This window comes from Miniopterus natalensis, chromosome 9 (assembly GCF_054644295.1).
Source record: "Miniopterus natalensis isolate mMinNat1 chromosome 9, mMinNat1.hap1, whole genome shotgun sequence".
NCBI lineage: Eukaryota > Metazoa > Chordata > Mammalia > Chiroptera > Miniopteridae > Miniopterus > Miniopterus natalensis.
This window is the reverse complement of record NC_142089.1, coordinates 20,666,415-20,678,109: the sequence shown is the minus strand read 5'-3', so window position 1 is coordinate 20,678,109 and position 11,695 is coordinate 20,666,415. Positions and strand designations below refer to the sequence as shown.

At 47.0% G+C, this 11,695-nt stretch overlaps 1 protein-coding gene, 1 long non-coding RNA gene and 1 pseudogene across 3 annotated transcripts; 1 reads left to right on the top strand and 2 right to left on the bottom strand.

Annotated features, from left to right (window-relative positions):
* Positions 1 to 215: 215 nt before the first annotated feature.
* Positions 216 to 4,501, bottom strand: LOC148092386 (uncharacterized). Its single transcript, XR_015715066.1, has 3 exons — positions 3,839 to 4,501; positions 1,328 to 1,474; positions 216 to 616 (listed from the first exon to the last, which is right to left on the bottom strand). It is a non-coding gene; the product is annotated as an uncharacterized LOC148092386 (long non-coding RNA).
* A 1-nt stretch (position 4,502) lies between these two features.
* Positions 4,503 to 5,751, bottom strand: LOC107542566 (deoxycytidine kinase-like; annotated as a pseudogene).
* A 1,562-nt stretch (positions 5,752 to 7,313) lies between these two features.
* On the top strand, positions 7,314 to 10,543 carry LSM10 (LSM10, U7 small nuclear RNA associated). 2 transcript variants are annotated; one of them, XM_016219870.2, is made up of 2 exons: positions 7,314 to 7,411; positions 9,520 to 10,543. In XM_016219870.2, the coding sequence occupies exons 1-2, from the start codon at positions 7,387 to 7,389 to the stop codon at positions 9,912 to 9,914; spliced, it is 420 nt and encodes a 139-aa protein (XP_016075356.2). In that variant the 5' UTR covers positions 7,314 to 7,386; the 3' UTR covers positions 9,915 to 10,543. The 2 variants fall into 2 exon arrangements, with proteins under 2 accessions (XP_016075356.2, XP_016075362.2); XM_016219876.2 differs by lacking the exon at positions 7,314 to 7,411 and adding an exon at positions 7,631 to 7,651.
* Positions 10,544 to 11,695: the final 1,152 nt, after the last annotated feature.

The window sequence follows — 11,695 nt, the reverse complement described above, 5'->3', positions numbered from 1 at the left end:
GTTTTTAAAAGCCTGTCAGGCCAGGTCATTTGCCAGAGGACTTTTCTTTCACCCCTGGCTTTTTCCCCATTCCTCACCCTGATCACTGATCCCCAATCCCCGATCCCCGATCCCTGATCTCATCTCTCACTCCATTTCTCACCCTTGCCCTTACTCCAGCCCCACTGCTGACCAAATGTTTTATAGTTTGCATTTTTCTGCACTGTTTTGCATTACCCCACCACCACCACTTGGAGAGGCCATACTTTTGACCATTACTATGCACTCACAAATCTCTGTATCCACCTGGGCTGCAGGCTCACTTTCCCTGAGATGTCCCACATTGCCTCACACATCAGTGTCACTTCTATTTAGTACACGTACTTCACTTTCAAAAGGCATGAAAGAACTTAAATATGATACGAAATAGGACAATTTTCCATTGGAAGTGATGGATACCAAAAACGTCCTAACAATGGAGTCAATCACCGAGCAAAGAAATGAGTTGCTGGTCATGAGTTGAGGAGGCCGTGGTATCGGGGGTGCTGGAGAGGGGATTTGGGCCCTGGGTGGTGAGTTGGAGCAGGTGGCCTGGGAGGATTCTGACAGTCCGAGACGGGAGCATAACTGAGTTCATCTAAAGGAAATATAGAAATTCAAATCTCCTTAAGTGAGCTTAATTCAGGTGGGCCTTGCATTGGTCTGGGTTGTCAGTTACAATAAATTGAAACCAATTCTGACTAAAGTAGAGAAGGAATTTACTGAAAGGAGACCTACAGGGTTGTCGGAAGACTGGAGAACCATGAGAAAATGGCCAGGAACCAGAGAGGGGTAGGCAGCGTAGGAAAGGACTCCAGCCCCATACCCCACACCCCACACCCCACACCCCACACCCCGCCCCGGGATGAGGCACTAGATGACGCAGACCCGAGGACAGAGCCTAAACAGTCCCTGCTGGTTGTGTTGTGTGCTCCAGATTTAAAGTCTGATAATGCCTGAGCTTAGATCACATGGCGTAGTTCACAAGAATCAGAGACAATATCTGACCTTTCAGTCATTTGTAGTGGGAAGCCAATTCTCACCTGCCACTGAAATCCACAGGATGTCAGATTTCCCCAAACATGAGGAAAGGGGTTCAGTGGCTGTGAGTAGCCAAAAAATGAGATCCCCACCACAGGCATGACCCCCCTCCCACCCAACCCTCTTATTCCTATCAATGGGCGACCATCTCCTTAGAAACCCCATGTTAAAATTTAAATCATTGATTCCTCCTCCTGCCACCCACACTCCAAGTTTAATCAGCCTTCAAGGGCTCCGATTAGCTGTTTTCAGGGTCTTTAACACTCACCCTCTTTTTCCATTCCCCCTGCCGTCTTCATTCAGCTCCCTGTCGTCTCTCCACATTCATAAATCCAGTGTTCCTCATGCAGCTGTGGTTTGTAGTGTGAAGTACGTGGGCCTCCTAAGGCTTCTGTCTGTCCCAACACTCAGGACACTAGTAGGGGAGGTAAGATTTATGTAAATAACTGTTGAGAATCTGCGTGCAACAAGCAAACACACTGCAAGCAATAAACTCTAGGGGTCAGAGGAGAGACATCACTCCCAACTGGAGTTATCAGTGGAGACTTCAGAAAGGTATAGCAATTGAGCCAGGCGGGCTTTGAAGGAAAGATTGGATTTAGATGCAAAGATAAATGAGAGAAGATTCAAGGCAGAGGGAGGACACAGGATAGCAAAGGCAGAGATAAGGGTGTGGGGTTTGTCTGGGGCTTGCCGAGTGGCTGAGTCTGACGGGAGAGTAGGGCAGCGGGTCTCAGATTTTAGCGTGCATTGTTAAATGTGCAGGTTCCCCAGGCCCCACTTCTGATTCTGTAGGTCCAGCGTTGGGTTTAGAAAGCTTTCCAGATAACGAGGCAACTGGTTCCCAGACCACATTTAAGAGTCACTGGTTGGAGAGTTCGGGTAGAGAACCTGAAGGGGATCCAGCCGCAAGGTAGGCTGGAATCAAATTACCGAGAGCCTTAAATGTCAGTGTAGGAACCTTTATTCTGACAGCTGATTGAAAGTTTTCTTAGCAGGCAAACGACAAGATCATACGTATGTACTCTGAATCTGTTGGCAAAGGATTATGAGACACAAAGGCCAGTAAGATGGTTTTTATAATGATCGAATGAGAAAAAAAAGGGTCTCAACTAGGATGGTGGCAGTCAGAACAAAAAGGCAAGCGAAGGGTGGGGGACAGACGTTAAAGACTCTGTAGGGCTTGTTGACTGTAACAGGTGGGGGGAATCAAGAAATGATAGAAGCTGTCAAGTTTAGTCAAGGTGCCCAACTTGGGTAGTTGAAAATGGTGGTAGCAACCACAAAAATAAAAAAAATTCTGAGCAGCAACTGATTTGGGTGAATTTGCCCTGTAGACATGCCGAGTTTCAAGCACCAGTAAGACATATGGGAGTAAGCAGCAGACAGATGGAAAATGGAGCTCTGCGGAGCAGTCTGGGCTGGAGACCTAGACGAGGGACTCAGCATGTAGTAGTAAATGGCATGGAGACAGATGTAACCGAGAAGACAGCTGGGCTGGGACTGCAGCCCCAGAGAAAGCGCATTTGGGAGCAGGGGAATGAAGGGGGGTTGAGAGAGAGAGAAAGAGAGAGGGAGAAATGGAGAAGAAACCATCAGGGAAATGGGTGAAACCAGTGATGCAATGCCCCAGAGAGAGGAGGCGGGCAATACGGCCCAGCCATGGGGAGGATCATGGAAACAAGGTCTAAGAAAGGAGTTAAATGTTTTCTGAGCAAGGAGATCATTGGGAATCTCTGCGAGAGAAGTTGGTGGGATCTTGGGAGGAAAAGCCAGGTGACAGTAAGTTGAGAAAGTACGTGGAAGTCCTCAGACTAGAGCAGCAGTCCTCAAACTTTCCGGTCTCAGAACCCCTTATACTCTTAAAAATTTTTGGAAACCCCAAAAACCTTAATGCAGTTTAAAATAACAAGAAACTCATTAACATATTTTATATTAAAAGTAATTCTATTTTCCCAAAAAATACTGAGTGAGAAGAGTGTTGTATATATTTTGCACATCTCTTTGATGTCTGTCACAGAAGACAGCTAGATGCTCATACCTGCTTCTGCATTTTTTTTTTCAAACGAACCTGAAAAAAATCTTTAATGATATACAGAACTAAAATGAATCCATGCAGATTTTTAAAAATTACAACTATTTTACCCTTTTCTCTTTTATTAATATATTTCCTAATACATATTTTAAATGATAATGCTTTCAAGGTATATAGTGTATAAAGCAACATCATTTTTATCAATAGTTTCTCTTAAAGGGGGAGGGAGTAAAAACATCTTAAGGTATAACCCTACAGAGAAGCAAGTAAACTATGACGCAAAGACTAATCATAAAGCTCTCAAAGGAGAAGTGTATGATTTGAAAATAGCAGGCTGCCTAATTAAGTCTGACAGTAGGGAAACCAGGATGAGGTAGGAAATAACAGTTGAGAGTAAACAGACTAAACTGCTACGAAGATAATCTGCCTTGTCTTCAGTTTCTCTTTTGACTTCTCACAAAGTATAAAGGTAATGGAAGACTCCTCATTCCCAGTGCAGAGCCAATGAAGAATAAAATGGGAAACTTATCCCTCACTATGTTCCACTAACATTATACCTATAAAAATGGGAAGACGTGGGGGAAATTATACTTCCATCTCAAGTGATTTAAAGACAATCATAGACTAAACCAATCTTTTAACTATAATAGTAATATTCCATTCTAAAAGAATGGTCTAAGAAGGGAGAGAGCAGGTAGCTATTTTAAGCTTCATATAAATTAAATTTTTTACTTATGTACTCACCTTCATTTATCTTTTAAGTACACAAACACTTCCTCTTTAGTCATCCAAAATCCCATGCAAAAATATGAAGTCTCACGCATAGCAGAGATGTGAGCAGGAAAAAGCAGGAAAAAGATTAAATGACTTAGAGAGGTTATGCCATTACCAACTGAGAACAAAGTCTAACCTGTTCCTCATTAAATGTGTTACAGACACACTAATAAATATCAGGGAAGTGATAAGACACCAAACTTGGTCTTATCTTCCACATAAATTAAGGTGGAAGGGGAGGCACTGGGTCAAAAGTAGTTAAAATAAAACTACTTAATTCTTTTTCTAGAGATTCCTTAAATCCCACTTTCAACGTTTTGCACTAATTGACACAGGACACATTACCCTTTACTATGTAACTTTCATGTTTCCAGTTAAGAAAATGGTCACCAATGAAATAAGAAGCACCAGGGGGAAAAGCCAACCTGCTGAGGACTGAGGGGAAAGACAGAGGAGGTGGGTCCTTTATGATATTGTTTGGCCACTATACTGATCCTGGAACCATCTACCTCCAGACTCCTTATTACGAGAGATAATTAAACATTTTTGGGTTTTTTTGTTTTGCTTGTTTTGTTTTAATCGTCTCCTGAGGATATTTTTTCCACTGCTTTTCAGGGAGAGTGGAAGGGAGAGAGAGAGAGAGAAACATCGATTGGTTGCCGGGGCCGGAATCGAACCTGGGACCCTTTAGTCCACGGGGCTGACGCTCTAACCACTGAACCAAGACAGCTAGGGTTGTTGTTGGGTTTTTTTTAACCAAAAAGAAAGAAGAAAAGTAAAAAAGCTGATCATAAACTTTTATATAAGATTTATTTTTTAAATTTTTTTCTTGGAACAAAAGTGGTTAAAAATGTGGGTTTTCTAACGAGACTTGTATGAATACGGAGCTGCGAACATACACAAAACCGAAGTGTCCGGGATCAGTTTGGCCTGTACTCTTTGGCAAGACACCATCGTGTTTGCCGTTAACATCTTCATTAACACCCCGTGTTAAGATAGGCGCTTCTCGTAGATCAAAGTTGGTCTTCAGTGTCCTATGCAGCAGCCAGCTTCCACGCTTGCAGTGAAGCTTCACTAAATATTCACGAGGAGTACCTGTTCATTTCTTCCCTGTAAATCAAGCGTTTCTCCAGAGCGGCTCAGAGACAGATCATTCCATCCAGTCCAAGGCTTTGGTCAAACTGGTCATTCACTCTCTCATGCCAGTCTTGATAAACTGTCCACTCTGCTTCATGCAGTCACATTCTTACGAGTTAGCTGCAAAAATATACCTGTCACTCACTATACACAGGTGATTCAAATATTAGCACAGGCCCAGCCGGTGCTGCTCAGCAGTTGAGCACTGACCTAGGATCCAGATCTTGGTTGGATTCCCTGTCAGGGCACATGCCCGGGTTGCGGCTCGATCCCCAGCAGGGGGTATGCAGGAGGCAGCCGATCGATGACTCTCATCATTGGTGTTTCTATCTCTCCCTCTCCCTTCCTCTCTCTGAAACCAATAAAAATACATTTTTAAACAAGACAACACAGGCTTCTCCGCATCTTTGAGCTTGCCACTGAGAGAGGCATTTTCACTGAGGCAGGCATATGACTGGGAGGCAAAAGACCATTGCTCAGGTTTCTCATACATCATCTGAAGAACATTCCCATCACTTTTCTGCGATGATGTCAGTTCCTGAAATTTGTCTCGAATACTTTGAACATTTCACCATCTGGCAACAGGTTCAGGAACCACCTCCCAATCCTTGCAGACTTGTCGAAGGGTATTCACAAATGTTGACTTCCCTTTAGTGATGTCCCCTCCGAGGGAAATTTTCTTGAGGAGGGTTCCCTCAGGGCTGGCCGCAGGGAGATGGGCAGCTCCTCTTGGGTAGAGTGGCCATTGCCTGTCCTGTGGCGGCCCCAACCACACCGGGAAGGGAGAGATGGAAAGTGGCCACAAGAGCTGCAGAAAGTGACCTAACTTGCAGGCTGGACTCTGGGCCCCTCGTAGGCTCTCCCACCCGCCTTTCTCCGGCTTTGATTTTGGCGTGGAAGCAGCTGGAGACCGGGGCACCTGTGACTGGAGTGCTCCTGAGCTGTGGCAGGCCGGCTGGTCCAGGGATTGCTCCTCGGGCCCCTGGGCTTTCACCTTCCAAGGCAGGGACAGTTGTGTGCACTCCTGGATCCTGGGGTCAGGGCCGCCTCGGCGTTTAATCTGTTGTGGCTGAAGTACGGGAAGAAAATCCAGTCTCACACGGATATGAAGTTGGAAAAGGGATTCCACTTGTATAGAAGCCTCTCTTGAGAAGTTTGACTGTGGAAGGCAGAACAAGAGTAGCTTGCACAGAGAAGAAAGTTTTTATTTTTAGAAGAGATCAACTGTGGTCACTGGTAAAAGAGAAGGGTCCTGGCAGAGATGGAACTAAATAAATGAGAGGGAAGGAATAGAACAAACCTAACTTACTGAGTTTCTCCTGTGTGCCAGGTGCAGGCACACATTAATGAAGGTCACTCAAACCTTACAGGTTCTCGGAGATCGCCATTATCTTGTTTTATCTAATGAGGAAATTGGGGCTGAGGGAAGATAAGCAGCTTTTCCATGACTATACAGAGTGACCTTTCAAAAATGTAAATCAGATCAGGCCACTCCCCTTTGGTAGCCTGTCATTGCACTTCTAGTAATAGATGAGGAAACTGAGGCACAGAGAGAATAATTAACTTTTCTTAAGTCACGCAGTTTGCAGATCTAACCAGCCTGACTCAGTGGCTAGAGCATCGGCCCAGGGACTGAAGGGTCCTGGGTTCAATTCGGACCAAGGGCACACACCTCGGTTGTAGGCTTGATCAGGCACGATTGGGAGGCAGCCAATTGACACATCAATGTTTCCCCCTCTCTCCCTCTCTCTCCTTTCCACTGTCTCTGAAAAGCAATGGAAAAAGTACTCGCGAATGAGGATTTTTTTTAAAAAAACTAAAAAAAAATAGCCATACAGTTTGCAAGGAGCAGATTTGAACCCAGGCACTGTCTCCAGAAACTACATGCCTAACCAAGAAATCCAAACTCCTTACCTTGACTTACAAAGTCCTAAATGCTCTGGCTCTTGCCTTCCTCTGCGACCTCCTGTTACACCACTCTCCCCAGCGTTACTGGCCTTTCTGTTTTTCCAAATTTGCAGGCTCATTTCCACCGGGTCCTTTACACAAACGGTTTCCTCTAATTGCAATGCTCCTCTCCTAGTTTTAAAAAAGTTGACTTTGTGTCATTCATCTCAGCTCAGATGTCACCTTATTAGGACATCCCTGACCATCCAGTTAAAAGGCCACCTAGTCTCTACCACATTACCCTGTTTCAGTGCTCTGAAGGACTTTTATCATAATTTTGTTTTCTTACAGACATCATTGCCCACCCCCCAGTAGATTTAAGGGTCATCAGATCAGGGAGCTTGTCTCTTTGGTCACCGGTATGTCCTGAGCCTTGGAAGGAAGGGGCCTCACGCATGTTGAAGACTCAACGAATATTTGTTGAGTATGAATGAATGACTCCGATGAAGAAAACGAGAGGTAGGCCGGGGGTTGCAAAAGTGCGAGTCGGGAAGCTCGCGAGGCATTCTGGGGGTTGTAGTTCGGCCTCGGCCTGCGGGGGCGCGGACCTGCGCACTGAGCGCTGTCTCTGCTCCCAGAGGACGCAGCGGCACGTTGTTGCTATGGCTGTAAGTCCCGCCACCCGAGGAAGGCCGCCCAACTAAGCGCCCGCTAGCTTCCGCGGCAACGCGGACCGGGAAGCGGAAAGAATCCCGCGGGGTGCGTCCGAGGAATCCCGGGGCGGAGCGCGGGTGGGGTGGGGTGGGGTGGGGTGGGGTGGGGTGGGGCGGGGCGGTGGGGACCCTGGAACCCGGAACCCCGGAACCCCGGGACCCCGGAGGGCGGTGGGGAGCAGTGAAAGCATCTTCTTTGCGATTTGCTGCGTGTAACTCATCTCCCCCAGCCCACTCCCGCGGCTCTGTGAGTAAAGGCACTTCTCCGTTCCCACTTATCGATGGGCTCCCTGGCTTGAAGCCAAGAGCCTTGCTCGAGGTCCCCTGCCAAGAAAGCGGCAGAGCCCACCTCAGAGCCAGGCCCGCCTCCGCCGTCCGTGTGCGGCCCCAGCCGTCTGTGACTGGGCGCATGCGCCTGGGGAAGCCCGGGGGCTCGCTAGACCCTTTCTGCCCAGCTCCCTGCCTCCCCCACCAGTGGCGTGGGCTGGCTTGCCACCCTTAATGCCACCCTGTTCAGCCCTGTCGGGATTCTGAGTGAGGTCTCCACTCAGTCTGAAAATAGAGATAGATAAGGCAAAAGTTACATTAATAAAATATCAGGGCATGTGGAAAGCAAAGGCAAGTACATTCAATGTGGTGAGAGTCTCTTAGACTCATTTAGCCTATGGTTTAATAGATGTGGAAACAGGTTCAGAGGCCTTAAGTAACTGACCTAGGTTTACAGAGTTTGTGGGTGGAGCAGCGATTTCAACCGAGGTTTGTCTACTTTCCAAACCTATGTGCTTCATATGCTTCCCTTTTTTCAAAAATTAATGAGCTAAATTTCTACTTATATGGTGGCTGCATTGTGTAGACCAGTTGTTCTCAGTGGGCCCCAGATTAGCAACATCAGCCAACTGAGAACCTGTTAGAAATGCACATTCTTGGGCCCCACCTCAGACCCTCTGAGTTAGAAACTGGGAGTGGGGTCCAGCAATGTAGTTTAACAAGTCCTCCAGGTGATTCTGATGAACACTAATGTTTGAGATCTACTGGTGATTCACCCAGGGGTTATGTTAAAATGCAGATTCTTTCGGAAGGACTTGGAAGAGACTGGAGATTCTGCATTTCTAACAAATGCCTGGGTAATGCTGGTGCACAGACCGTACATTGAGTAGCAAGGGTATAAACTACACCTTAGAGTAGTGGTTCTCAAATTTGGATGCACATTAGAATTACCTGGGGTGCTTTTAAAAAATAGGACACCTGGGCCCCACCCCTGTCCAAGTGAATCAGAACCTCTGGGGTGTGGTTGCCATGTAAAAACCCACTGGGTGATTCTAACATACAGTGAGGGCTCAGAACCCGTGGTGTAAGTTTTGGAGTGGGGCAGCCATGGATTTGAAACCTAGCACCTCCATTTATGAACTATTTGTTTGACCTTGGGCAAGTGACTTAACCTCTCCTGGCTATATTCTCCTCGTTTATAAATGAATATAGCCTGGCCGGTGTGGTTTAGTGGTTGATTGTGGACCCATGAACCAGGAGATCACGGTTTGATTCCCCATCAGGGCACAGGCTGGGGTTGCAGGCTCCATCCCCAGTAGGGGGCGCGCAGGAGGCAGCCAATCAGTGATTCTCATCATTGATGTTTCTCTCTCTCCCTCTCCCTCTCTGAAATCAATAAAAACATATTTTAAAATAAAGTAAAATTAAATGAATATAAGTAATCCTTGGCTTGCAAGGTGGTGCAAGGATTCTATGAGGTGTGTACATGAAGTACCTGGCTCATAAAGGTGGTCCAAACTCAAAAATTGGGGAGGTAAGCAAACTTGGGGAAGTCTGTGCTGGGGATTTTGCAGTATAACCTGGTGGAGGTGAGTTGGCAACTGCATCCCCTAGCCTGCTAACGCTCCCATCTGTGTGTGCCTCCAGCAAGCAGCCAGCAGTGTGGGAAAATGGCGATGAGCCACTCGATGAAGGAACGAACAATCTCGGAGAACAGCCTGATCATCCTGCTGCAGGGCCTCCAGGGCCAAGTAACCACTGTGGACCTGCGGGATGAGAGTGTGGCCCATGGACGCATAGACAACGTCGATGCTTTCATGAACATCCGCCTAGCCAACGTCACCTACACAGACCGTTGGGGGCATCAGGCTGAGCTGGATGACCTCTTTGTAACAGGCCGTAATGTCCGTTACGTCCACATCCCAGATGACGTGAACATCACCAAGACCATTGAGCAGCAGCTGCAGATCATCCATCGTGTGCGCAACTTTGGCAGCCTGGGGCAAGGCCGGCGGGAATTTCCCACCAAAAAGCATAAATGAGCCTGTCCATTCAGCAGCCCTAGTCACCACTCAGGTTCCTCCAGAGTTCTGCTGAGCCAACTGCCTGCTATTCCTTCCTGCCTAGAACTTGGGAAGGGAGCAAGGCCAGTCCAGAAACTGGTATCTGACAGACACCACCTATCACAGCTGCCTTTCACAGGGTTCCGCCTCCCAGATTCACCCTGGAACCCAGAGTCCTATTTATCTGCGGCCTTGGGGTAGATGACAACCCTCTCTTCTGATCATTTGCATCTGAATTTCTGATATACTGATTTAGGGAATCTGTCAAGTAGTTTTCAGCCCTCTCCCAGTGAGGATTATTAAATATACTCAGCCTCAGCCACCTCTAAGTGTCCCCATTTCTCTTGCAATTGTGTCTGTTTTCTCATAAAGTTTAACTTGGATACAAACAACTGTGTGCCTCATGCTTTCCCTGATGAGTGTGGGCTACCTGTTGGCCCAGTTTCCTAAGGTGCTGGGTCTCAAACTTGGCTGCACATTGGCATCACCTGTCCCACCCTCACCTATTCGGATTTCATTGGTATGGGGATATGGCCTGGGCATTGGATTTTTGTAAGTTCCTCATGCTGTACTAATATGCAGCAAAGTTTGAGAATTGTAACAGAGTCTTTCGGTCTGGTTAGAAAGTAGCTTTTCTATTCAGATTCCCTGTTAAGGGGGCTATTAGTCTCATTGCTGTTTCCTGAGGTGCAGAGGTTGGAGTAATCCTGGGCCCTCCCCTCAAGTGTGGGAACTCATCCAACAGCATGAAATCAGGCTCCAATTCTGAGTCCCTGGGCCCTCAGGGAAGAAGGGGTTCTGGAAGTTAGAACCCAAGTCCTCGTTGTTGCCTTGCAGCCATACCAGCCCTCCCACAGACAAACAACCATCTCAGTTAAAGCAGCTCTGTCCTTTGGAACTAGAGGGTTTGTCTTCATCAAACAAATACATAGAGCAGCTGCCATGGGCCAGGACTTATGCTGAGCACACACTGACAATAAGATGTGGTCCTTTCAGGAGAGAGGCTTCTAATTAGTAGAAGAGGTGATGGAGAACCACAAAAATGAAGTCCAGCTTGAGAACTGCTCTCCCAGAGTTTTGAATAAGGCAGGGCCCCTTCACGCTAAGATGATGTCATTTCTTGAGGGAGATTTGAGAGGATCATTCATTTGGGCACTAGCCGCCCAAGGTCATTGCATCCTATTCCAGCACAGTCTTCATCAAAGTGTTGTCCTTGGACCACCTCATCAGAACCAACTGGGAACCAGAATCAGACCTGGGACTCTGTATTATTATTTAAATTTAATCTAAGAAGGAGCCTGCCATTTAAAGAGCCAGGTACCATGAGGCTTCTGATATTGCATTTATTTCATGGTGGCCCAGAGGTCCTGGAAGCTGCTTAGACTCTGCCCTTTGCCTTCATGAGAGAACAGTGGATCCCAGCAGGGAGAAAAGAACTCTGAGTTCCCAGGCGCCTCTGCCAGCCAGAGTTAAGGGAGCAACACCACAAGGCGACTGCTGGTAAGAAAAAGCACAGGGCAGGCACGGAAGGGAGGGCCGAAAATGCTATACTCACAGCCAGTGGGGAGAAAGCCACCCAGTCTGGAATGAAGAACTGGTGCCAAAGCATGGGAAGGGTAGTCTGAAATGGTGGTGACCCAGTCACACTAGCATCCACTAAGATGTCCTGTCTTGTTCTGGCCTTTTGTATTCTTTTTTTCTCCTTTTTAAACTATCTTTATTGATTTCAGAGAGAGGAAGGGAGAGGGAGAGGGAGAAAG